This window comes from Exophiala viscosa, assembly GCF_022695815.1.
Source record: "Exophiala viscosa unplaced genomic scaffold EDD37scaffold_3, whole genome shotgun sequence".
Classification (NCBI taxonomy): domain Eukaryota; kingdom Fungi; phylum Ascomycota; class Eurotiomycetes; order Chaetothyriales; family Herpotrichiellaceae; genus Exophiala; species Exophiala viscosa.
In genome coordinates this window covers 2,062,255-2,086,325 of record NW_026944355.1, presented here as the reverse complement: position 1 = coordinate 2,086,325, position 24,071 = coordinate 2,062,255, and the positions used below count along the sequence as shown (strand labels likewise).

The following is a 24,071-nucleotide window of genomic DNA, read 5'->3' as shown; positions in this document are numbered from 1 at the left end:
AGCGAAGAACTTATGATCACAAATTCTATTTCACTATTCGGCGCCAACTCGATCTCGTATGGAGTCTGATAGTATCAGTCCCGTGGATCCGGAACCCCCATGAGTCCACGACAATCTCAGCAAGGCTGAAAACCAAAACCCTGGCTATCCATCGGTTATGACACCCATGCAGATGGCATTTGAGTAGCATTTCGTTTCCTGGCATTTCTATTCAGACATCATACGCTATCTATTATCTCTGCCCTTCCCGGAACGTTTCCATTCGCTATGCATGACCATGACCACGTTTCAATTCCCATAAAAGCCCGTTAGGTATGTCCCATGCGGAATCTATTTTTCTTCAACGCTGTCAGGCTTCACAGCCTCGCCATCAGCATCCTTCATCTCCGTGTCCGGTGCAGAGGCTTCTTCTTTCTTTGGTTCTTCCGTCTTCTTGCTCGCTTCTTCAGCCTTCTTCTTGGCTTCAAGTTCGGCTCGTTTTCGAGCAGCCTGTTCTTCTTGTTTTTGTAGCACCGCTTGACGCTCTTCTTCTACCTTATCATTGTACCGCTGGATCACAGGTCCGGCAACGAATCGGATTTCATCCATCTTCGCCACATATTGTGCTTTGGACGCATCTTCGCCATCCTCGTACAGCCAATCCTGTCATCATTGTCAGCATGGAACACTTGAATAATCATCGGAATATGCTTACCTCGGTCTTCTCGAGCTTGTCCTTGATCTTCTCCTTCTCTTGCTCATTGGCGAATTCGGAATAGATGTCATCGATCTTGCCACGAAGCTCATAGATGTACGCCTCAAGCTCGTTTTTCTTGTCCTCGGTGTCTGTGACAAGCTTGTCTTCCATATACATGGCATTCTCCTTTTCGCCAGCCGATGACTTGTCCGCGTCGGACATAGACGAAGTACCAGCCACAAGCGACAATTCACCCTTTCGCACTTGCTTCTTGACCTTTCGCATCTTGGGCTTGGCTTCTGCGGAACCGTTGGGCTGGTCGGTCTCCATAGCGTCAGCATCTTTGGGCTTCTCTGGCTCAGGCTCTTCAACCTCGACATCTTCGACGTAATAGCCGCTCTCCAGGTTAAGGATGCCATGAAGGTTTAGTCGGGCCTTGAGCTTGCAGATCATGAAATCGTCCTTCTCATCAGCCTTGACACCTTTGACTGAGAAGCGCCCAATCCATGGGTTGACCTTGCCGGGTAGCTGATCGGGTTTGGCGTAGCGAGCCTCGAGGTCAAAAGGTTGTTTGCGGTAGAAGGTAAGGATCTTGGTTGACGGCATGATGTTACCCTTGTTGAACACCGTCAGACTCGTGTCCTCGTCGGGAATATCTGGTGATTGCTCCCAGATGAATTCGATGGGATAACTGACGATGTCGTGAACTGAAAAGTCACGAACTCGGAAGACTGGCGACAAAATGGCGCAGCTGAAAGCACAACCACGGGCAACAGCCTCGTCTTGGTTGAGAGTGAATGAAAGGGGCTTGCCAAAGAATGTGGAGATCCGCTCTTTGATAGACGGCACACGCGTGCAGCCACCAACCATCTCAATGGCATCGATGTCTTCGACCTTGAGCTTGGCTTCTGCGAGTGCTTGTTCCAGTGGAGCGGTAACACGGTCGAGAAGAGGCTTGACAAGTTCTTCGAGCTCTTCACGTTTCAAGACGGCACGAACGTCCTTGTCGTCCATAAGAGACTCGATGTTGAGAGGAGCTTGAGCATTCGCAGACAAGATCTTCTTCAGCTTCTCGGCTGCAGCTGCCACTCGAGTGGTTGCCTTTGCATTGGTGGTGATGTCAACCTTGAACTTCTCCTTGAACTCGGCGCCAAAATGGTCAACAAGAGCTTTATCGAAGTTTCGACCACCGAAATGTCGGTCAGCGGCGGTGGATTTGATAGCAAGTTCGCCCTTGCGGAATTCCACAATCGAGCAAGTGTAGTCGCTGTAGCCGATATCGATAAAGCATACACGACGTGGTTTGGCATCACCTTCCGGGAGATCTGACTTTGTGATGCCATATCCAAGGGCAATAGCAGTGTTGTCATTGATCAAGCGTAGAAGTTTGAGACCAGCAATTTCGGAGGCATCCAGCATAGCTCTGCGCTGAGAGTCTGTGAACCAAGGCGGGCAGCTGATCACTACATCGGAGACAGGCAGTTTCAATTCATGGCTAGCAGTGTCTCTGATTTTTCCCAGATACATAGCAATCAGCTGGACTGCGGTGAACTTTTGCTTCTCCCCTCGGTATGTGACCTCTGCGCCTACTTGGCCATTGACGTCCACAAGAGGGGCGGTAATGTATTGTTGCTCGATGGCGACTTCCGGGTCATTGATCGTTCGGCCGGCGAGACGCTTGAGCGACGAGATTGTGTTCTTGAGGTTTGAGATTTCTTGTGTCTTTGCGGCTTCACCTAGGTATCTGCTTTTAGGACCGAATCCGACAAAGGATCTGTACGTAGTGAGTCAGCATTTGGTCGACTGATATCGGAAGGGAAATACTTACGGTGTTTGTCGATTGGAGGTTTCATTTGCGATCTGTCGCGATGTTAGTCAAGATTGGCTGCAACCAGACGGCAAGGTACACTTACGATGTCTATTCCCTTGTTCCGAGCAACACCGATCTTTGTGCTCTGAGCACCGAAATCTATACCGACGACGCTCATGGCGGGCGGATGTTCAATGCGGGACGGATTGCGATAACAATGGGCGGTTCGAACTGGCAGATGTTCGTGAAATTGGAAAGACAAGATGAATAATTCTTGGTCTAGTGATCCGGTAGACTCAACAACTCCAAATAGAAAAAGCAGGTATTGACGTTGATAGATCGACAGCGACAAAAAGGCCAACAATGGGTTCCCGCCTCAGAAATTTCCATAGAGCCTTACGTCGCAGCTTCCTGAAGTTTCCCGTCCCTTCCAATCCTCTTGGCGGTGAACTCGATACGTTGGATTGATAGCCACGTCACGTGCACATGAGAGGAAGGCATTCGACATCACTTTCATTCTTCGCCTCACAGCCTCACTCCCACGCTCGACAAGAAGATAACACGTGTTGCAGCAAATCTGTGCTGTCTATATTTCATGTTTCGGTCTCACCACGGCTATTGGACAAAGGCTACGAAATACTAAGCCACCACAGTGCATTCAATCTCCGCCCTATCAAACCATATTGGCAAGGGTCGTACTTCTCATTCGCAGCCGCTTTTGCTGCGATGTCTTGTGCCAGACCTGTTCCACCTCATTGCTATGCCTTCGCAGTCCTTCGTACAAACGGGGTACGTCTTCGTCCACTGGCATCGCAACCACCGGACTGATACGTCCCAAAGGACTGCGATCATAGAGTTGGGTTTGCTTGTCTGACCCAGATTCACAGGCGAATTGTTTGGGAAATGTTGTGGCTGCACTTCGACCCTCGTGATCACTTGACAAGGCTGCTGGCCGGTCTTGAGTGATGGCTGAAATCGTTGCATCGTCGAGCCCAGATAGACTGGTCATTTGTCGAGGAGTATGGATAGACATACCTTCAGAGTCACTCAAGTCAAGAGAGTCTTGCTTCGTTCGCTGCGGATATGTCGCAAAGCTTGTCTCAAATTTCCCATCTGAAGGGCTTGCTAAGATCGACTCCTTTTCCTTCCACTCCTGCTCTGGTGGTGCAAAACGTCCCTCAATACTTGGCGATGGTAGAAGTAGAGATGGCCGAGTACGTCGTCGTCGAACTTCCATTGCTGGCTTGAACGTCTCGGGTACAACATTCAAGTCATCGCCCGTGGCAATGGCATGTTCGATGGCTTCCTGAGGGGTGACTTGTGCATCTGCAGCACCGGCATCCGCTCTAGGACCTCCCCAGGTTCTTTGGCCAGCGGTGAAGATTCCATACACCATGTATACCCAGTTCATGAAAGGATTGATGGTGAACATGAGCGGATATAAAAGTGCCTTCCAACGATGCAATTTGATTGCAAAATAAAACATCAACAACCAGTTCAAACCGCAGGAGATACACATAAACTCCCATGGCAACTGATCGACACGGCTTGATGTAGTGGCCACCGATATGATTGTGATCAGAAACAACAAAGCTGTCGTCCTCACGGTGACCGTCATGAACCGAAGGAGACACAGTAATGGATACTTTCTCCACAACCGAGCATCGGTCATCATGCAGACCTCGTTTGTGATGAAACCTAGAAACCAACGACGTCTTTGTTTCAAGAGCGAGCGAAGTGTTTGTACTGCTTCGGTCTTGCAAAAAGCGCTGGTGCTCAATTGGATTTGATAACGTTCTTTGGCACCGAGCATAAAAAGATGAGTCAGCCATCGATCTTCCCCCAGGTGAGTCTTTGCATAGTCGAACAGATCTTCACACTCTTCCGCCCTGTCAGAGAAATAGTATTTGGCCATATTTCGGAAAGCCGAGAACCGGAGAAGAGTGAGGGCTCCCGGAAGACAAGTGACAGCACCACAGCCTGATTCAACCGATCTCTCGAACAATTGACCATGAACATATTCCATATCCTGCAGAATGGTCAGGAACGAATTCTTCTCGGTGCAGGCAGTTATGACTCCAGTCATTGCCAGCATGTTATGTTTGTTTCCAGGTCTCAATTCCATGTCGTACATGAAGTTTTGTATGCATACAGGATCCAGGATGCAGTCCGAATCGATGAACAAGATGAAGAGGTCATCTTTATGCTGCAAGTACCGCTTGTAAATTTTGTCGATAAGGAGAAAGGTCGCTTTCTGACAATGTCGTTTGCCTCCGTGTGGGAAGCGAGAAACGGTGACCCTCGCACCATTATAAGCCACATCGATTGACTTCGGGAAGTCCTTCAAAGTCACTGGAATGCCTAGCCGATCAATGGTATTGAGGTAGAGTTCATCAATGTTGTCTCCGTCAAATGACACAAACGCATGGATGCAAGCAGCAGGGTAGTCACAATCTACCACAGAGTTCAGAGCCTTCAATAAGGACTCCGGAGGTTCTTTGTAGACAGGCATGACCACAACCACCTTGGGTGCAGTTCGTTCGTTGAGAGGATACTTGATGAGCTTTCGACGTCCCAGCGGTAGAATAACAAGCCGGTATACACAGAACAGCCAAGGCACAATAAGCATGGCGGCAAAGCTGTAGAAGGCAAACTGTTGAAGGAAGTTCACAAACGGACCTGGGAAGTATTGTGTAATGCGAGAAGGTAGAGGTAAGGTGGCGATCATCACTGGTACAAATATTCCTCTGGATACATTAGCCTCGTCTATCGCCGAAATGATGTCTAACATACCTGAGCAGGAAGAAAGCTATAGTCATGATGACACATAGAACCTTCTGTGACCAGTGATCCGCCTTTTGATATGCCTTCACCAGGCAATAGCAGAAAGCTGCAACCCATAGGAACGACTCAAGGAACGCTGCAAGGACAAGTGGTCCAAGGATGGACAAGCAAACAATCTGATATATTAGTGTATGTCATGAATGCGGTGAGAGACTCACATCAGGTATTGACCAAGGTCCCGTTACGTAGTCCGGCATGGTTGATCAAGGGCTGACCTGACTCTCGGTTGGAACTCGTAATGAGTCCTCTTACCATTCCGCTGTCGAAGAAGGCTTAATGTGACCGCATCAGTCAGGTGGTATCGAAAGAACAATGTGGCAGTCGATCAATCGAGACGTCAGCTGGTTGTTCCTGAGTAACGACGACCGCCTGCAACTGAGCAAACAAAGTGGTGAAGTCAAGGTACAGTGACTGACATTCATTCTGTGAGACACCTGAGCCAGTGAATGGAAATCGAGGTTGACCCACACAGAAGGTCGACAATTGCAGCAGTAGAGGCAGGTGCGAACGAGGACCACTAAACACTGGGCAGCGACATCTCAACCCCGAAGGACGGCAGCATGCATCGGCGGTGAGCAGATTCTTGTCCGGTGGTCGAGAGCACAATGGACTTGCATGCCTTTGTGACCGACGGCAACATGCAGAAAGTAGATGCAGGACAGATTGTAACCATGAAGAACTTACATGCTATCAAGCATCTATGCATGATCAGTTTCCAGACCATACCGACCAACTCCATACCATCCAAACGCTATCAAACACCACACTCCATCGTTACAGCATCTTCATCTACAGGTGATGTTCGCCACTAACCGTTGATCCCACATCAGTCCAAACACTTGCAGGTGTACGAATGCCATCTCCCATCTCGCTGAGCATATCATCCGAGTTGTCGTCCAGCTCGCTTGCATGAATACTGCTTATACTCCCATCAACGGATGGTGCGAGAGAAGCCGAGTTCGGTCTGTGCGAGGAAGGGTGGACTGCTGTTGTTGGTGGGAGGAGATGCACACTTGACCCATCTGAAAGAGTGTGAGTCGAGTTTGAGGCCGCCGCTGAGAAATAGTCTGACGGCTCAAGTCGATGCAGATACTCTGCAGATGGGATCGAGATCTCCGGATCAGGAGCATTTTCCGTGGTTGGGGTCAGGTCGATAAGACTTTCTGAGGCATGACTCGAGGGAAGTTCGATTCGTCTGTCGGATAGTGGAATATTCCACGCTTCACGCATCTCTTGTTCGTAACGTGATTCCCAAACGTTGTCGTCTTGACTTGACGTCAAATCACGCGAAGGAATGACCTCGTCGACAGTTTGGTGGACGTCTTGTGCCACAGAATGGATGCCACGCTGCTTGATATTTTCGTTCGATCGATCAACACCGGACGCTTGTGCTGCAGTCGAAGATTCCGTACCGGTTGGCGACCGCAAGGCACCGTTATCGTCTACCAAGTTGTCGAAACTCGGACTTCTTGATTTCTCATTATCTGAAGACTTTCGTGTCTTCCTTCTTTCTTCCATCACTCGGCCCCGCTCCATGATCTCCGCAATCGCTTGCCGCCTTCGTTCTTCTGCTTCTTCACCTTTTTCTGCATGCATTGAGGCATCATTTGATTTCTGGCGAGTCGGCCGTGGTGGGTCTATTTCATCACCAAGGGAATGAAGGCTCATGGCAATCTTCTGCCTCGTCCGATCGATCCATGCTCGCACGTGAGGGTTTTCGTATGCGGCGAGACTTGCCGCCACCAGTACAGAGACTGTTAATATGATACCTGCTGAGGGAGACACCATTGTTAGTCTCAGCCAGATAACCTTACATCCTCAGTAAAGCCTCTCAGGCTTTGTCGTCGGCCCTCGACTCGATGATGATATAAGGGAGTATGCAGCATTGAAGGATGCTTACCGCGAACGGGAACCGGCATCTTGAGGTTGAAGAATGCAATGTCACTATCACAATCTGGTCCGGCAGAGGGAAGATGATGTCCTATTAATGTCTGGGAACTTTGGAGGACCGAAAAGCGTCAGCCTGCTCGTCCGACACTTTACGCCACCCAAGCCCCACTGTCCAAACTCTCCCCCGCACTGCGCTACGCGTTGTCTTTTCCGCAGACGCGTCCAAAGTGGGAGCACTGTTGTTTTCAGTCAATGACATACCACCCATCAATGTCTGAAGTCACAAATTGACCATCATGTCTCGTATAAGTTCTGCAGCGCAGCCAAGAGCGCTGACTCTAACGGAAGAGTTGGAAAAGCTAGAACAATCCATTACTCTGACACTGCAAGGTATGCCCTCCGTGCCCTTTCCATAGAAGACGATTTGACGTTTGTAGAGATTGACCACAATTTCAGCCGTGCCCATCGAATAGTCACCTCGAGCATTCTACCTGTCGTTGAGCAATATGCGACCCATTCAAAGGAGGTCTGGGAGGGGTCGAAAGTGAGATACCTCATGCTGTGCAGAGGAAACGTGCTGAAATTGTTACAGTTCTGGAAGCAATTCTTCGAGTCGAGTGCCAATGTGTCTCTCTCAGGTTACGAGGAACAACCATCGCAACATGAATCTACAGACAATACCTTCACGGAGGATTCCAATGCCACAACGAACGAAACATCAAACTCATACGAGACACCGTCCGCACAACACATTTCAACAGATTCAATACAAGACCTCGACCTGTCAAATCTGACTGTATCCCCGTTCCACAGCACACCGCGACCTTCTAAGCCTGCACAGGCAACCTTCGCTGACTACCCATCCCCGTACGAAGCACTGAGACAAGAAGTCAATAGCACGACAGTGGATGCTACATCAATGACTCAAACGATGCCAGAGACGCCAGGCAGAGCCTTCTTTCCCGTCGACACTATCGAACAAACCCCAGAATCCTCGCCGTTTCTACCTCCACCACCTACGTCAATCCCTCGACCCTCTCCGCAGCGCATCAAGACCGATCCTCTCCTTCATCGGGTCCTCGATCGAAATTATCGTGTCCAAGCCACGCCGATGACGGGCAACCGCTTCACAAACAGATCCAGGGCAGCGGAAACACCACAGACCGCAAAACGCGCCGTTGACCCAACGTTATCGTCGAGCCCGGAGATGGCTCCACCAGAACTTCATGCCGAAGTATTCTCGTCTCCAGAGCGCAAGACTCGTATTCCAGGTGTCAGTGTTTTGACTCCGGGCAAGAACAAGATCAAGGCACCTTCACGAACACCTGGGATTTGGGACAGTGATGACGATGAGTCGGACGATGATCTAGCGTTTGGACAGAGCCCGCCGAAGACTATGCAGTTTCACGTTCCACAACACCGGCTCATGCAAACTCCAGGTACGTATGTTCCCAGTAAGTGCATGGTGGCAGCTGACTTCTAGACAGCCAAGGAAGCGTCAAAACGTATAGTGGAGGACATCCTTACCAATGCGGGAGTGGACTACGACGACGAAGAGATAGACTTTGAGCACGGACTGGAGACGCAAGGATTTGATCTGGAGGACGCCACAAGTCCCAGTGTCGTTCGCAAGGCTGTCAATATCGAAGATGAGACGTTTTAAGATCAAATACTCCGACTGGCACATGACAGATCAATGGTTGAAGAGTGAATGCTGAACGTCTCAGGGATGCTAATGGTGAGTGAGAGTTAACCCGTCTTTGAATTCACACACCAGAAACTCACAGGTGAAAGTGACATAGCAGAGAACGATATCTAAAGCACTTCGCACATTACCGCCAATTGTCACTTTCTAACTGGAGGAGCCGCGCCGGGGCTATCAAACTTTAAGCCGATGGTATGACCGACTTAGAATCTGCCATCCTTACATGTCGTCCGGGACCACCTGAACAAGTATTTTTGGCTGCAGGGTCACTTCTTCCCAGGTGCAGGTGGCTGTGGCTGAAAGAGGGCACGTCCTGCCTGTCCTTCAGGCAGACTGCCAGTGGTGACTGACCCCCATCAAGGCGCGACTCCCATTGCCATTTGCCGCGAATACTTTCATCCGTAGACGGAGCGTCAAATCAGAATGCGAGATGGAGTTGAAAAGATCAAGGCTGCATGGGCAATGCATCGTGGCTGTGACCTCTGTTGACGCATGCGGACCCCGAAAAGGTCGCCAATTCCCCGCAACCTCTCTCACACTAGAGAGCCTAGGACAACATGCGTTTTCGATCAATTGCCACGATCACATCTACCTGCTGCGTCGTTCTTTCTGAAAAGCGCTCCCCGGCCAAAAGCCGTCATCAGGCTGACCTTCAGTGTTGCCGCGTGCCCCTGCACAATGGATCTGTCACTGCGATCGGCTTAGGGGTCAACATAATCGAACTGAGCAAGCTCTTTTGGAAGGTCACTGATCTATGCATTACCTGCTATAAATATGGTACAGAGCCACAGTTTCGAGAGACCCGTCTTGCTGCACAGGACCTGAAAGAGTGCACGATGAAGCTGCAGAACGCATCGAGCAGCTCTCCCGTCTCATCACCGCGACAGCCAGAGACTTCCAGAGAATCTGTCAAAGCTGTTGCGCCGTCGCCCAGAAGATCACTGCCGAAACCGATAAACTCAAGGTCGTTCCAGGCACAGGGACAGCTTTCCTTAAGGGGTTGAAAATACTCTCCATGAAGAAGAAGAAGATTGAAGACCTCAGGAAGACAATGGACGAGCAAATGATGATTCTGCACACGAAAGTCTTGGTTGATCTCAGGTGAGCAACAACTTCTGCCCATTCAAGCCTGCTCCCGGGAAAAGTGGCATCATCTGAAAGAGGTACATCGACGGTGTAAGCTCGGACTCCATCACGACAGCGACTGCCTTGACAGCTAGTCATAGAGGTATATTGATACAGCTGGCGGACTTCCCACGTCAAAGGCTGATGCTACAATATCAAGCGGGAGAGACTCCGAATTGACAACCAGAATTGATATCTATTGAACCTGGGGAGCGACAGCGGCCAGACAGTACCACTTTTTCTGAGAACCAGGCTCGCCGTCCCGTGCTAGACCTGAAGTCTCACTCTCCGATTATTGCATTCTTCAAGGCAGTTCCGCTGACCAATAGAAGTCTGAAAAGCGAGGCCATGAAGACTGTCTCTGTTGAACTAAAGGGCATGCTTGTCAGGCTGGATCAACCGCAGCAGGGTCTGCTCCAACACCTTGGCGATCGACACAACTCGCTTACGAGAGAAATACGTATAAGCAGTATTGCAACTCAGACATTGCTCGAAACCATAGTGCAAGACCTTGAAGACATAAAGGATGACAATGTGGCTCAACACATAGCGACAAGAACGCACGACACAGTCGAGCACGATAAGACGAGGTCCGCGATGAAAGTTTACATTGACCATGCTGGGCAGGAATCGCAACAACGCAGTGCCCTGGCAGTGTTTAAGGACTCTCGGCACTTTCCCGGGATTGAGAGCAGGCAAGACTCGATCGAATAACACCACCGGAAAACGTGCGAATGGATATTCGCTGGCTGCTATGATGACAAGCTACCGTGGGACAACTTTCTTGACTGGCTCAGAGACGACCAGCTGTTGTATTGGGTCTTCGGAAAGCCTGGCTCAGGCAAATCGACCCTCATGAATTTTCTTGTCCAGACGAACGGACCAAGACCACGCTCACAGTCTCTGGAGGACCAGTAATCATCCTGAAATTCTTTTTTTGGGAGCTAGGAGACGATTTGCAGTAAAATCGAGCTGGACTCCTGAGGTCCCTACTGTGGCAGCTTTTCACAGAAGTTGGAGAACCGGAGGCGATTCGACTCCTTGGTCAGGTGCAATCTACTGTATCCAGTATTGGGGTGGAATGGAGCCAGAAACGTTTGTTGTTGTGCTTGAGATCGGCATTGTCTCACACTCGCCATCGCTTATGCATCTTCTTAGATGCCCTCGACAAATGCAGAACGTGGAGGACGATTTATCTCTTCTGCTCGAGGTGATTGATATTTTCGTGGGCTCCAGAGCGTCAAGATTTGCATCTCGAGTCGACCGTCTCCATTCTTGAACGATGAATTCGAGGACTGTCCCAAACTGCGACTTCAAGATTTTACCAAGCGGGATATCACTACATGTGTGCATGATAACCTCATCGAGCATATTGCCAAGAGGTTTTCAATCGGCAAAGACTCAGAGCAAACCTCCTTGCTCGTCGATACAGTCGTTCACAAAGCTGAAGGGGTCTTTCTTTGGGTACGTCTGGCCGTCAAATCCCTGCGACGAGGCATCGGAAAGAATGACAGGGTGGATGACCTTGAATGGCGGCTCGAGCAGATGCCTCAAGGACTAGACCAGCTCTACAGTCACATGTGGAAGCGCATAGAGGCCGATCACGCTATCTACGCTGCCGAAGCTGCCACATACTTGCAATTGATCCTGCACTTTGGCTCAGATAGTATGTCTCTACTCCAGCTGGCAGTTGCAAGCGACAAGGATTTGCAAGATGCCTATTTAGATTCTGGCTGGGAGCAGCCAGAATCCTGGCATAACCTGGGCCAGGATCTCGACAGTGTTAGATTCGAGACAAGGCTCATGGCGTGTTGCGCTGGTCTTCTGGAAATCCGCGATTGGTACGATCGTGACGAGCCCGACGACGAGTCTCTAAGCTGGAATTCCTCCACCGAGGCGTCTCTAGACGGGGAGTCCTCCAATACGGTGTCACTGAACGCCAGTTTTCTGGGCCTGCAGAGAGATAGCCCCCTAGCGGAAACCCCTGACCTCCTTCAGCGATTGGGAGGATTGCGAGACATACACGAGAGAACAAGAGTATCTTTGATCCACAAATCGGCCGGAGGGTATTTTCGCCAAGGCGATGGCAAGGCGTCCCTTGATAAGTATCCTCTGTGCAAGCAGGACATGCGGATGAGAGCTTTCAGAGCTGTAGAGGTGCTACTCTTGCTCCTTGTGATTCCAACCACGCCAGGGGATGTGACAAAAGCAGTAAAGGGAGCTGAGATATCTGACATACTGCTCTACTTGGTTTCACAATCAGCTGTCACCCTGCTCTCAGATCTGGAGCGGATTTGCGAAAGGCTACAGTTGGTATACCTGCTGGATTTTGCACGGTGGCCGCGTGTGGAAGGCTCCAACGCAGTTGACTATATGTTGGTCTTTATGGGCCTCGATGCTCCTGACTATACTTCCTTCAAATTGAATCAACCAGGAACGATTCGCTCACAGAAGAACCTCGATGGGTGGCTCTTTCAAGCTATCTACAGTTTCTGCATGTCAAGTCGCGACAGGGAGTACGCCCTGTATCCACCATGGCCAAGAGCGGCCACCAACATTGAAGTGCTTCTCCAATGCAAAGCGGATCCAAATGCTAAGAAACATCTACATCTGGCTTCTCCTGGTGCCACATTGTGGCTCACTTTCCTGGTCATGAGGCACACGGTAGAAACTGACTGTAAGGTCGACCTGTCCCTTAGATTGCTGGAAGCGTTCATGCGTGCTGGCGCCAATCCAAACGATTCTTGCAATCTATGCCTGACGCCTGATGACTTTCACACATCGAGTCGATGGTCAACCTGGACTAGCAGTGACACTCAAGTCGAGGGCCTCGAAGATAAGATCTATATGCGGTGGAATGTTATGGATATTCTTACATCTTTCGAATATGGCAGCGAGGCGTTGGCATTGATGCAGGGCTATGGGGCCCAGTCATGCTGCGCCAATGGTGTTTTGTATCGTGGCCCCAGCTCGTTGATGTCACTGTCTGATGAGAACCCTCGAGAGCTTTGGTCTACTTTCAAATTAGGGTCGTTCAAAGTTGCAGAATGGCGTTACTTGAAACGGTCCAAGTATTTTTCAACTTCGATTGAACCATGGTTCAGCCTGGAATTCACGGACTCAGGGCTGGGTACATACACAGCGGGCTTCGACAATCGAAATGATGCTCTGAGAGCTGCTGGGTGGCAAGAGGAAAGCATTGAGTGTACGGACAACATTGAGAGTATGGGTTTCGAAAGTGGGTTCCTTGATGGCGCACCAGTAGGCATCATTGTATCTTCGGAGAGACGGCAAAGTCAGCAGCACGGCGCATGAAGGACTTAGAGTCTATTAGGAAAGGCAGTAGCACAATGCCGCATGAATGAGGCACGTTGGCGGCATAGCTGCAAGACAAGGAGTCTCTATGTGACATTGCGTCTCAGGTGAGGTCCGAAGGGAATGCACTATGAAGGTCGTTATAACGCTGTCGGCCTCCATCCCCAAATTGCTGTTGCGAAAATCGTCCTGTAGAGGAGTATATCAAGCACGACAACCAGTGTTCGCTACACAGCTTCTGGTACCTTGACCTTCGGTAGGCCATGCCCTTCCTCCTGCGACGATCCTTCAATGGCCTTCATCCAGCTCGGCCGGTTCCTCACGAACAGTTCGTGCTCCGGACGTCCATTCTCAATTGCCTCAAGCCCATCGATGCCGCCGATCATGACTGCCACAGCCTTGTCCGACATACTGGATTGCCTGTACAGCGTCGACCCGCATTGGTCGCAGAAATAGCTGGTCATGTCATTTCCACTTTCAACGGTCTTAGTGTAGGTTTTGAGTTGCCCTTTCAGGACCTTCAAGCCAGCCACGGGGACTAGGAGATTGTTGGTGTTGGTGCTTCCGCTGAACTTGCGGCAGTCGATGCAGTGGCAGCGCATCTTTTGTCAAGGGCGGGTGCGTCAGCAACGATGGCAATGACCACTAGCAAGGTGTCCGGACTTACTTTCAGGATGGAATCAGCTTCGAAAGAGATGCGATTTGCTCCGCAGAGACAGCTAGACTCAAACATGTTGCTTGCAAAGGGGGGGTGACGAGTGGGATGCTGGTCAGTGTTTATCACTAGTTGCCGAGTTTGTATGGCTTCATTGTCCAGGTCCTCCATCACACACTGTCCAGGATCGGATTTATATCAAGTTTGAATCGGGGTTTACGGTTCATTGTCCAACGACAGATTGAAGCCATTCACCCGCGTCGGCCCAACTTTTGTTGGAGAGATAGTACTCACTGTAAGCTGACATTGACATCGGACAAGCTCAACACCGTGAGCAGCGCAATGGTGGCCCAACTCCTGGACTCCCGGCCATCGAAGTTGGTCTTTCGCCGTGAACCATGCCGGGTCACCCTGTTAGGATACTGAACTGGCTGTGCTCCATCGGATCGAGATGACGAAGGTGTAGTCACCGACTCGGGGTCTATGATGTGGCAGTGACCATACAGATAGCATTTATATTTCTTACTGATGCGATTGCATACTGTAGCAATGTCCACCTGGGCGAGATGGAGACGGAGGAGCAGGGAGATAAAGACTTAACTCCGCCACGCCTTGGCTTCACGATCACCTCCTGCCACACCTGCGCTGTCTCATCTTAACAACGAACATGGCGCCCAACTGTGATGTTAACATGAGGGAGACGTCGGTTCGAGACGACGGCCACTTGCTTCGCCGTACGCTGGTTCCCTTACACTCGCTATAATGGTCTCCCTGAACACCATATGGCCAAGGCATATCGTTATGGTTGAGAGAGGGGGGCATCCCACCACTCCAACAAGGTCTCTAACATCATTCTACCTCATTGCTTTCACGGCTCATAAGGAGCCGAAGACATGATTTCCCAGCAGCGTGCGCTGTTTCGTTATCGTGACTCTGCCCCGGACCGACTCTTGGCCCCCTCCTTGAACATCGTGCACCTTGACCAGATTAGCATTCAGGGAGGATGTTGTTCTGAACGGTGAAGCCTACGGCAATCCGTCCTCTGTAACCGCCTCTCGGTATGCGTCAGAAATAGCACTTTCCATGGTTCACCACGTGGTGTCAGGTGAATGACAAAGGTACTCATGTAAGTCTTTCATAGACAACCCTTTCTTTCACTTCTTCGTCACAACCACGACATCAATCTGGCATACAACAAACATGGAACTAGATACTCAATCACCAAACGCTCTGCCTCTCGGCGTTGCATGGCGTCCTATCAAGGTACAAGTGACGGCGACGCGAGAATTCACCGTGCGCATCCATCCAAACGACCCTGTCAAGGACATTGAGTATCTGGTCTTGAGTCAAGTAGCGGAACAAGGCCTTCAGATCACGGGAATCACAGAGGTCGAAGTCAGTACTGAAGAAAAGATCATCACCGCTGGAAATGAGATACTATCTACCACAGTCAAGGGTATACCATCAGATCAGCTGCTCACGAATGAATGATCTAACAAATCTCAGAGCGTGCAGTGCTACACATGTTCAACCCCGACGTCTCGTACCCAGCCTGGAACAGACTGCGGGCAAACCAGCCAAATAAGATCCCGCTTTGGAAGGATGACGATGAACAGCAGTCGGCTCAGCCAAAGACGTTACAAAAAACTCAGGGCAAGGGAGGCAAGAAACAGACTCTCCTCACTGTGAGTTCCTGCGCTAATTCCCGCACACAACTGACTCTCCCGCAGCAGTATGCCACTCCAAGACAGTTGTCTCAAGCCACACCGCAGACGTCGTCAGGCGCAGGCAAGCTTGAGAACTTCTCTAGTGTGGGTCCGAACCGTGGCTGGAACAGCACCGTACTCTTCAAGGACGGTAATGGTCGAGAAGATACATACGTCAAGTTGTCGGCGAGGCAGAGGAAGAAACGGGCAATGGCTAGGGGCATGAACCTCACACAAGATCAAATGCTCAATGCTGGGTTCGCGAGGCGCGCTGAACGTAAGAATAATCCAGGGCTCTCTTCTGAAGATGCCGCCAACTGAACATGCATGCAGGTCAAGGTATTGCCAAAGCGCTGGAGCATCGATCCAGAAGACGGGCGAAACGCGTGGAGAAGCGATTGAGCGCAGCTGCGCAGAGACGCTGGCAGGGAAAGAGCCTGACCGAAGAAGCCAAGATCGATGCTCTCAATGAAGGTAAGATAGCCCTGTTGTCCGCGGAGTATCCAGAAGATATGCCTAGTCTAATGATGCTGACTGCTGTTCTTTAGCTCTGGAGAAGATGTGACTTCGCTTTGGTTGATTTTCAGCGTGGGCTTGCAACAGCACCAGGCCAGGGGTCGAGCACTATTACCACTCGACACGATTGGACCGATTTCTAATAGGGGCCTTACACGGTCATCATGCTGCTGCGTCTTTTCGAATGGGACAGAGAGCATTGAGAAGAAGCAGCGCACTTGCAAGTGTTGTTACATCAGACCAGCCCGATGCAGGCAAGAGGTCACCTCATACACACAACGCACAATGGCCAAAGTCTGCAGCGGGCTGAAGCATGGAGCACTTCAGAGTGACTAAACACTATGCAGATGGGCTTTCATGAGCTGATGACACCGGTGGAGATCGTTTATCTAGGTCTAGATCATCACCAGGCATACTCGGGGGCAGATCTAGATAGCCAAACCATTCATGTTTGCCGCATCAGCTTTCTTCCCATCCAGATCTTTCTTTAGCCCGTCTTCCTCGCTGTCCTCAGGCATAGACAAAGCCACATCTTCAGGGACTTTGATCCCGTAAACATTACATATCCGTCTCGCAACACCCTCGCCACTCCACCATGCGCCCGTCGTGGTCCCCAGGGCGATGAAAGGCGCCGTATGCTCGCCCGCCAACCATATTCCGCGCTCTGTAAGCCCATCGGCAGCGCGCATGACTTGGATGTCCTCGTCGCCTCGCTCCAATCCGACCTGAAAGTTGCAGTAACTGCCATTGCCTGCGAAGCGGTCGTTTTGCCACTGCGTCATCAAGAACGATGTCGGTGTACATGCTGGATCGGAGGATGAGTACGTGGGAAGACGGGAGTAGAAAGGTTCGGCGAAGACGCGCAATACAGCGTTATATCGCTCGGAGTGCGGGTCGAGGTCCTTGACAAGATTGACAGCGTGCGTAGCGCAGGGCCCGTAGATGTAGAAGAGTAATGTCGGGTGAGCGCACGGGGAGGGGAGGTGTGCTAGCGAGACGACGGATTGATTCCATGCTTCGGTCTTGGGGTGGTCGATATACGATGGGTCGTGGAAGTGTGTGAAAACAGGGAAGTTCTCTTTGTCTTCACTGTTGCTCTTGTCTACGGCTCGCAGCCAGAATGCCGAAGGGAATGTTACGTAGAGCTTCTCCAGGCGGCCATAGTTGACATTCTCTATGGCATCGGACAATCTGGGTGGGAGCGCCGGCGTAAAGGATGCGCTGTGATTGCGCTTCAGCCAGCCTAGAGGACATGTGATGACGACTTGGTCGAATGTTGATTTCTGCCCTGTCGAGGTGGTGACGGTCACACCACCGGCAGCTGTGGTATCAAAATGTACGACTTCGGTATCGAGGTGTAAGTCGACTTTATCCGTCGCGGTGACCGTCTTGCCGATATGGTTAAGTATGTTCTTGTAGGTACTTGCAACGAATACGTTCTCGCCCTCGATACACTCTTCCAGAAAGAAGAATTTGAGACTTTGTTTCTCGACAGGGTCGCCGACGAAGGGTCCCCACATCTGCGCTTCGTGCAGGAGGTCGTTGCATTCCTGCTTATCGTTGCCGGCTTTGCTGAGCTTCTCCTGGAAGTACTCGTACAGACTTATGCGAGAGTCGATCGTGGCTGAATGCTCGTCTGAATACTTGAATGCATCGACGACCATTTCCCAAATTTTGCCGGACAATTGTACAGCTTCGGTGTCGGTGCGCCGTTTCCCGGATGCGTCGTAGAGGGCGCCGCCCTCTTCGGGATCCAGGACTTTCGTCCCCGTCTTTTCGGCGAGGCTCATTATGGGATTCCCTTTCGTCCCGTGAATCCAATTCGCGCCCAAATCTACCAAGTGCCCGCCAGTTTCCTCCTGATGGACTCTCCCTCCTATGCGGTTGCGAGCTTCGAGCAGCGTCACCTTGCATCCGCTGCGGGCCAGGACGTCTGAGCATCGGAGACCTGCGATGCCAGCGCCAATGACCGCGACGTGCGGCATCTTGAGTGAGGAGAGTGTGCTTGCGTGGCGGAGGGATTGCATATTGGATGAAACTGAACCGTTGATCTGGACATTGTGTGGACTGCTAGCCAGGTCCCGGGATATTCGAGACATACAAGGCTTGCTGCAGCTGGCGAGGGTCATACAGGGGTATATATGTATCAATAGGCAGAGGTGGGCTCTGTGACGAATAGAATGTTGATGATCTATGCGTTGCTACAGCACGTCGAAGTGTCTTCAGTATTGTTCTCCAAGATGAGACTTCTGGGTATGGATAGCTACTATATATAGAACAAGCCCAACGGATGCCGCAGACGATATAGTGAGAGCCACCAAAGATGCCTCATGTGGATAGATATCCAGGTGTTGCTCTATCAGTGTGTGTCATGTCGCTCCTTGCAGTGGATTCTAGTGAGGTGACGTCAACGGGAGAAGGCAATGTCTTAAGCGGACATCCACCTAGTAGGAAGGAAGAAACGTTACTTATCGAGACTTTCAGGGCATTCATTATGCCAAATAACCGTACAATAGCTTTATGGCACTGACTGAGAACAGTGGCCAGCTAGAATGCTACTCTTCACATCCAAGGGAGAAGGCCATCTCATGTTTCATCGAAACTGGGCAGCCCCTCATGATAATAATCAAACAAGATTCTTCGTCTCCATGCGTATGTGCGTCGTTGTTCATGAGCCATCACACAGCGCCTCAACTCCAAGCTCCTTGGCTTAACGACAACAGACTCTTCACACAGTCCAGATCATCACCCTTGGCCTTCTCTTTGGTAGGAGATCGTTGTGGATTCAACACTCCATCACGACGCTTTCGTGAAGAGCTTGCGTCCGGGAAGATCATTTCTTCATTCACTTGCAAGATCGGTCGCTGACGTCCACTAGGCTGAGTTCTGCGCAGAGCATGCTCTGACAGTTGCGTTCCCGGTGCCCAATTCTCCTTGTCCGAATCTGACGGTGATCTTGCGTGACCAGACTGCTTGCCTTTCTTGATGATCTCGTCCGTGGCACCATCAAGACCTTGCAAACGGCCCAACGACGACTTGGCTCGCGACAGTTTTGGTTTGTCGTCCTTCGATGATGGTGCCAGCCGACTGTTGGTCTTGGTCACCGACGGACTGAGAGCTTTTGTGCGCGACTTGAGACTGTTTGTTCTGAGAAGATTGATGGCACCAACAGCCGACCCTGTAGTTTCAGCTTCGGCCTGGGTCGAAAGAGCATCTTTGGCATTGCTGTCGCAATAGAACTCCCAGGTTCGAGCATCGCGGGATCGTCCGAAACCAGCTTTTGACTGTGCGCCTTGGCTAGACTCCCGAAAGACCTCCACCGAGTTCATAGCACTCTTGCTGCGAGCAAGCGCGCTCTTGGTCTTGACTTGCGATGATGGAGGTGCAGTTCGAGGCTTCTCCGGAGATGGCGTCGGTTCGTCATTTGTTCGGACCTTCACCGCTCCGTCGACGGTCATGGCCAGGCGCACCGTACTGGAAGATCTTGCAAGAGGTTCCTTGACCCGAGCAGGAGCCTTGGTGGGGTCTCCGGTTGCATCAACACCCTTAGTGTCTGCGCCAGTCATCTCATCGTGGTCTCTCTTTCTCGCACTTCCGTGCTCGCTGTTTGCCATCTCTTCCTCGCCCTGGATCCTCGACAGGTCAGCGTCCACCTCTTGTGCCCTATCCTCCGTTGGTGTGACGGTGGTATGGTCCTCGAAGCTCGATGGAGGAGTGCTCTTCTCAGCTGTGTCTTGGCTGTCATGAACGGCTTCTTGACTACTAATACTCGGGGATGACGAGGTAGGGTTGAGGAGGTCATGAATGCTGGAAGCCCTTGAGGCAGGGCGAGCAATGACATCTGACTGTGCGCGAACGAGAGCTGGACGAAGAAATGAAGCAGGTTGTACTCCTTCAAGCGAAGGTGGAGTAGGCTGAACCTGAATGGGACTTGCGGTACGCGTATGCAAATGGGCTACAAGCTCATGAGGCTGCAGTGGTTTTGATCTTCGACGATCATTTTGTCGACGATTCTGGAACCATATCTACGACAAGGTCAGTCTTGGGGATCATGCTACAACAATTTTCAGTACGGACCTGAACCTCTTTCTCGGTCATGTTGACCAGACTCACTATCTGTGCTCTTTCACCTTTGTCCGGTTTGGAGTTGTTGAGGTAGGCAGTTTCGAGGACCGCATGGTCTTGAGGGCTATACAAGGTTAGTCAAGCTTGTGAGTCCGGGTCGGTGACCTTCATACCTGGTTCTCTTTCTCTTGGCTTTGGACGCAGAGGTTGACGTGGAAGACGATGCGGACAACGTCATCGAGTCATTTTCGAACGCGTACTGAGGTTTGGTGGCTGCATGGACAGCAGGGTCTGCCACGCCGTTCGCAGTCTCCTCCATTGTTGAGGAGTCGCGCGAAGACGTGAGTATTGGTGAGAGGAAGGCGACGAGGTACAGGTGAGGTACTGAGGTATGGGGAGTTGAGAAAGACGGGGTTGTTGTACACTGTCATAGCGCCTTGTCAAAGTCCAACGCGCCAGCGCGTCTCCAAATGAACTTTGACGCCATTTTAGGGCTTGGCGGCTCAAATCACCTTCAACATTGAAACCATCGGACCAGTAAATGAGCAGCCAATTCATTTCCCTTTCAGCCTTGCATTTGGCATAATCTGCCCATCAAAACACTTCAAAGAACCATATCTGTCAAATGAAATGCATCGTGCATTCGCTGTCCCATGGAATGCCATGTCGCGATGCACGTGATGACGACGACATGCAGCTCATTTACTGTCCTTCGCGTCAACGACCGGACGAAGTAGTTTGGTTTCCCATCTAAGGTCTTTGGCTGGAAGCGGTTGCTGTCCTGGCAAGAGATTCAGTGATCTATTCTATGTCGACGGCAGGTTATCTGGAACGACATTGATTCATCTGGTCAGACTGATGCTCTCAAGGTTCAACGCGACGCCGACACGAAATCACGTGGGTGCAGCGGCTCCGGAGATGAGATATATCTCATACAATTAATTAGCCGTCGCTGCCGTCCCCGCTTCAAGGCTCGCGGTGCGGCTGAAGACACAGCTCGCCTGACAACGATGATCCTACTCACAAACGTACCCAAAATCCGAAGAATTGAGTTGAGTCCTTCTCCTTCGGGTGTTTGATCTTCTCGTTCATCATGACTCGGAGCTATTGCACTTCGTCGTATCCGAGTCTGCTGTTCCGGCGAGATGGAGCCTCACATCCCGTGCGGTACGACTGCTCGGAAACCAGGGAGACCCGGCCCCTGCTGCAGGCAGAAACAACCACCCGCTGCTTGGGCCCGATTACGATTCAGCGAGTCAAAAGTCCTTTCGGTCCTGACCGCAGGCAGTTAGCACCAATCCCTTTGGAGGCCTTATAGGGCTGACTGTGACTACAACAGAGCCCGATACTGCGGTAAATGGACATGTCCTTAACTTTACCGCTACCACATACTGGACTGGGCTGAGATCTTCGAATGTCGACACCATTTACAAAAGTCCTTTCCTCAAGCAGGTCATCACACCGACAATTGATTTTACGGTAGGTCTCGTTAAGGACCAGACCGTGGATGAAGCATGGCTTGCCCTCTACGACCCACGCGACAATTTCCCTCACTCGCCTGTTCGAGATTCTCGACCGACCAACCTATTCCTGATAGTATTCAGCTATGACTGCATCCATGGTGATACCGGTATCGCAAATGCTCCAACCAGCGCGATCTCGGTTGTCGTTCGGAGCGGTATTCTCCTTGTGGTTCTGGCCGTGAGTCATTTGCACAAGACCTGTGATGCCTGCTGGGCCTGCAGTGACTCTACAGCAATACGCAATCGTTGGCAATCGATGGACGAAAGTGTAATGGACACTGCCGCTTCATGTTCCATGTCGTTATTTCTTTTATCCCCGTCCCAGCCTTTATTGGTCATTCCTGCCTCTTCCAATTATCGTCGCTACCTTTGCCTAAATACTCTCTTGCACCCCCTTGTCCCCAAGCAGCAACTCATTTGGTATTGTCGGTCCATCTACGGTCTGGCCAGGCAGCTGATGAACATCGGCATTGCATTCGCTCCTTGAATATAGTACTGACGACAGCAATGCGAGTTTTCTGACTCATTCTGTCACAAATACTCCTCCCGGGATGGCTGCTTCCAGCAGATATATTCCCAGGTCTACAACGAGGATTTACGATGTCCTAAGCAGAAGACCGTCATGATCAAAATTGCGATTGTCGGCACAAATGGGCTTGCACAATACATCGCAAACAGCCTGGCTACCCAGTCGTCCCATCAGTTCGTTATCTTGTCAAGGAGGGTAGGTGCTACTTTGTGCCAGAAGGGCAATAACTAACAAATGGAAGCCTAACCCAGGTCTGACGGCCAAAGGTTGGCAGGTACTTACGGTAAGTCGTTTCCACTCCTCGTTGTCATGGTGTGCTACTTTCACAGCGTGTCTACAATTGAGCACAGCTAGCCACTCAGTCTCCATGTTCTTGCCCGGAAGCAAAAGCCCTCAACTTGAAGACTGACCACATTCACTTTTGTAGGTAGACTACTCTAACTCAGCAGACTTGAGGTTCAAACTGGCTGGTGTCGACACAGTCATCTCGACCATCAGCGGTACTCCACAGCTCGCCTTGATCGATGCCTCAGCAGCAGCACATGTCCGGCGCTTTGTCCCTTCAGAGTTTGGCGGACCTCCTTCCTTGCGACCTCAAAATGACCTCTTAGACCGTAGCCATCGAGCCGCGATCCTCCGCCTCCATCAACTCGAGCCGACAGGCATGCGATTCACCATCTTTACATGCGGCATCCTCTACGAACGCTTTGCTCCAGGTGGAATGGCTGCGTCACAGATAGGATTACACAGTGACATTGGACAAGAAGGTGATTATCTGATGGACTTCCGGCGACGAAGAGCACAAATCCCTCACATGAGTAGCGCCGGACATCCTGTCACAGTTTGTATGACTTCGGCCCATGATGTTGCCAGGTTCGTTATTGCTGCGTTGGGTTTGCCTACATGGCCTCGAGAATTCAGGTTGCGAGGAGACCGGATGAGCGTTCGAGATATCATTGCTATTGCTGAGACGATTCAAGGTGAGATTGACTTGGAAAGGGTGTTCTCTCCCGCTAACTTCACAGGGCGGTCGTTCGAGACCTCAGCCTACACAAGGAGCTCGTTACAAGACGCATTGACTTATGCTCGAGCCGTTAGCGATCGTCGTCGCGAAATCCAAAACCACCATTTGATCGCTACGGCTGAAGGTCGCTTTGACTTTGCGAACGCAAACCTCAATCACTTGATCGCCATACAACCAGAAAGATTTCGAGACTACTTGGTTCGCGTCTGGTCTGCTGCTGGATCTCGAGACAGGCGCCAGGCGCCAGGACAGTGAATTGAGGACAAGGCTGATTCAGCGCAATATCAGCCCCCCCGATTTTACGAGAAGTGTCTCCCACCCATCACCACCTTCCTTTCTAGACAGATTTTGGCGAATCTACGGAAATCACACCCAGGCCGATATTGCTTGTAAACACCTCTGTTTCCGACATGCTGTCCAAGTTCACAAATCAAAGCTCTTATGTCTTCTGAGTATCTGACGGGCCAACTGTCGCCCATACCAGGGACACAGATACTACACGGTGTATGCATTTGTCAGCACCCTCCTCCTTCGACCCACGGCCCGAAACCCGAGGTACGGAGTTACCAACACGACACACTTTCTCCGCTTCAGCTTTTTGAATGCTTCATCACCGGCGAGTATTCGGCATGTTTTCAGTGAAATTGTGCATTGCGAAGGCGTTGTGTTCGATTCAGATAATGTGTTT

At 50.9% G+C, this 24,071-nt stretch overlaps 10 protein-coding genes across 10 annotated transcripts; 4 read left to right on the top strand and 6 right to left on the bottom strand.

The window, feature by feature from the left end:
- Positions 1–9: 9 nt before the first annotated feature.
- Positions 10–2,861, bottom strand: EDD37DRAFT_627095 (hsp88-like protein). The gene is made up of 4 exons (XM_062816347.1): positions 2,590–2,861; positions 2,505–2,536; positions 695–2,450; positions 10–642 (listed from the first exon to the last, which is right to left on the bottom strand). The coding sequence occupies exons 1-4, from the start codon at positions 2,662–2,664 to the stop codon at positions 331–333; spliced, it is 2,175 nt and encodes a 724-aa protein (XP_062672264.1). The 5' UTR covers positions 2,665–2,861; the 3' UTR covers positions 10–330.
- A 298-nt stretch (positions 2,862–3,159) lies between these two features.
- EDD37DRAFT_607942 (chitin synthase) lies at positions 3,160–5,527 on the bottom strand (the record flags this gene model as incomplete). The annotated part of the gene is made up of 3 exons (XM_062815013.1): positions 3,160–5,233; positions 5,280–5,446; positions 5,489–5,527. The coding sequence occupies 3 exons, from the start codon at positions 5,525–5,527 to the stop codon at positions 3,160–3,162; spliced, it is 2,280 nt and encodes a 759-aa protein (XP_062672263.1).
- A 226-nt stretch (positions 5,528–5,753) lies between these two features.
- Positions 5,754–7,415, bottom strand: EDD37DRAFT_343250 (uncharacterized protein). Its single transcript, XM_062811702.1, has one exon. It carries the CDS (start codon positions 7,116–7,118, stop codon positions 6,120–6,122), a length of 999 nt encoding a protein of 332 aa, XP_062672262.1. The 5' UTR covers positions 7,119–7,415; the 3' UTR covers positions 5,754–6,119.
- A 101-nt stretch (positions 7,416–7,516) lies between these two features.
- On the top strand, positions 7,517–8,883 carry EDD37DRAFT_648804 (DASH complex subunit Ask1-domain-containing protein; the record flags this gene model as incomplete). The annotated part of the gene is made up of 4 exons (XM_062818064.1): positions 7,517–7,610; positions 7,658–7,764; positions 7,813–8,659; positions 8,708–8,883. The coding sequence occupies 4 exons, from the start codon at positions 7,517–7,519 to the stop codon at positions 8,881–8,883; spliced, it is 1,224 nt and encodes a 407-aa protein (XP_062672261.1).
- Positions 8,884–11,131: 2,248 nt separating this feature from the next.
- EDD37DRAFT_607939 (uncharacterized protein) lies at positions 11,132–13,365 on the top strand (the record flags this gene model as incomplete). Its single annotated transcript, XM_062815012.1, has 2 exons — positions 11,132–11,260; positions 11,287–13,365. 2 exons carry the CDS (start codon positions 11,132–11,134, stop codon positions 13,363–13,365), a joined length of 2,208 nt encoding a protein of 735 aa, XP_062672260.1.
- Positions 13,366–13,592: 227 nt separating this feature from the next.
- EDD37DRAFT_648802 (Mss4-like protein) lies at positions 13,593–14,098 on the bottom strand (the record flags this gene model as incomplete). The annotated part of the gene is made up of 2 exons (XM_062818063.1): positions 13,593–13,967; positions 14,033–14,098. The coding sequence occupies 2 exons, from the start codon at positions 14,096–14,098 to the stop codon at positions 13,593–13,595; spliced, it is 441 nt and encodes a 146-aa protein (XP_062672259.1).
- A 1,122-nt stretch (positions 14,099–15,220) lies between these two features.
- On the top strand, positions 15,221–16,291 carry EDD37DRAFT_607937 (uncharacterized protein; the record flags this gene model as incomplete). Its single annotated transcript, XM_062815011.1, has 5 exons — positions 15,221–15,476; positions 15,527–15,705; positions 15,751–16,003; positions 16,060–16,200; positions 16,275–16,291. 5 exons carry the CDS (start codon positions 15,221–15,223, stop codon positions 16,289–16,291), a joined length of 846 nt encoding a protein of 281 aa, XP_062672258.1.
- A 67-nt stretch (positions 16,292–16,358) lies between these two features.
- Positions 16,359–18,651, bottom strand: EDD37DRAFT_343273 (flavin-containing amine oxidase). The gene has a single exon (XM_062811704.1). The coding sequence runs from the start codon at positions 18,369–18,371 to the stop codon at positions 16,671–16,673; it is 1,701 nt and encodes a 566-aa protein (XP_062672257.1). The 5' UTR covers positions 18,372–18,651; the 3' UTR covers positions 16,359–16,670.
- Positions 18,652–20,846, bottom strand: EDD37DRAFT_343272 (uncharacterized protein). The gene is made up of 3 exons (XM_062811703.1): positions 20,481–20,846; positions 20,320–20,431; positions 18,652–20,267 (listed from the first exon to the last, which is right to left on the bottom strand). Exons 1-3 carry the CDS (start codon positions 20,624–20,626, stop codon positions 18,933–18,935), a joined length of 1,593 nt encoding a protein of 530 aa, XP_062672256.1. The 5' UTR covers positions 20,627–20,846; the 3' UTR covers positions 18,652–18,932.
- A 1,193-nt stretch (positions 20,847–22,039) lies between these two features.
- Positions 22,040–23,977, top strand: EDD37DRAFT_343425 (uncharacterized protein). The gene is made up of 4 exons (XM_062811705.1): positions 22,040–22,554; positions 22,601–22,642; positions 22,787–23,339; positions 23,385–23,977. The coding sequence occupies exons 1-4, from the start codon at positions 22,453–22,455 to the stop codon at positions 23,636–23,638; spliced, it is 951 nt and encodes a 316-aa protein (XP_062672255.1). The 5' UTR covers positions 22,040–22,452; the 3' UTR covers positions 23,639–23,977.
- Positions 23,978–24,071: the final 94 nt, after the last annotated feature.

Coding starts and splice junctions, on each gene's coding strand:
- EDD37DRAFT_627095 (XM_062816347.1), bottom strand. CDS start 2,664: ATGAGCGTCGTCGGTATAGATTTCGGTGCTCAGAGCACAAAGATCGGT. Junction 2,451..2,504: donor ACCTCCAATCGACAAACACC/GTAAGTATTTCC, acceptor CACTACGTACAG/ATCCTTTGTCGGATTCGGTC. Junction 643..694: donor ACAAGCTCGAGAAGACCGAG/GTAAGCATATTC, acceptor CAATGATGACAG/GATTGGCTGTACGAGGATGG.
- EDD37DRAFT_343250 (XM_062811702.1), bottom strand. CDS start 7,118: ATGGTGTCTCCCTCAGCAGGTATCATATTAACAGTCTCTGTACTGGTG.
- EDD37DRAFT_343273 (XM_062811704.1), bottom strand. CDS start 18,371: ATGACCCTCGCCAGCTGCAGCAAGCCTTGTATGTCTCGAATATCCCGG.
- EDD37DRAFT_343272 (XM_062811703.1), bottom strand. CDS start 20,626: ATGGAGGAGACTGCGAACGGCGTGGCAGACCCTGCTGTCCATGCAGCC. Junction 20,432..20,480: donor GCCAAGAGAAAGAGAACCAG/GTATGAAGGTCA, acceptor AACCTTGTATAG/CCCTCAAGACCATGCGGTCC. Junction 20,268..20,319: donor TGACCGAGAAAGAGGTTCAG/GTCCGTACTGAA, acceptor ACCTTGTCGTAG/ATATGGTTCCAGAATCGTCG.
- EDD37DRAFT_343425 (XM_062811705.1), top strand. CDS start 22,453: ATGATCAAAATTGCGATTGTCGGCACAAATGGGCTTGCACAATACATC. Junction 22,555..22,600: donor TCGTTATCTTGTCAAGGAGG/GTAGGTGCTACT, acceptor AACAAATGGAAG/CCTAACCCAGGTCTGACGGC. Junction 23,340..23,384: donor TATTGCTGAGACGATTCAAG/GTGAGATTGACT, acceptor CTAACTTCACAG/GGCGGTCGTTCGAGACCTCA.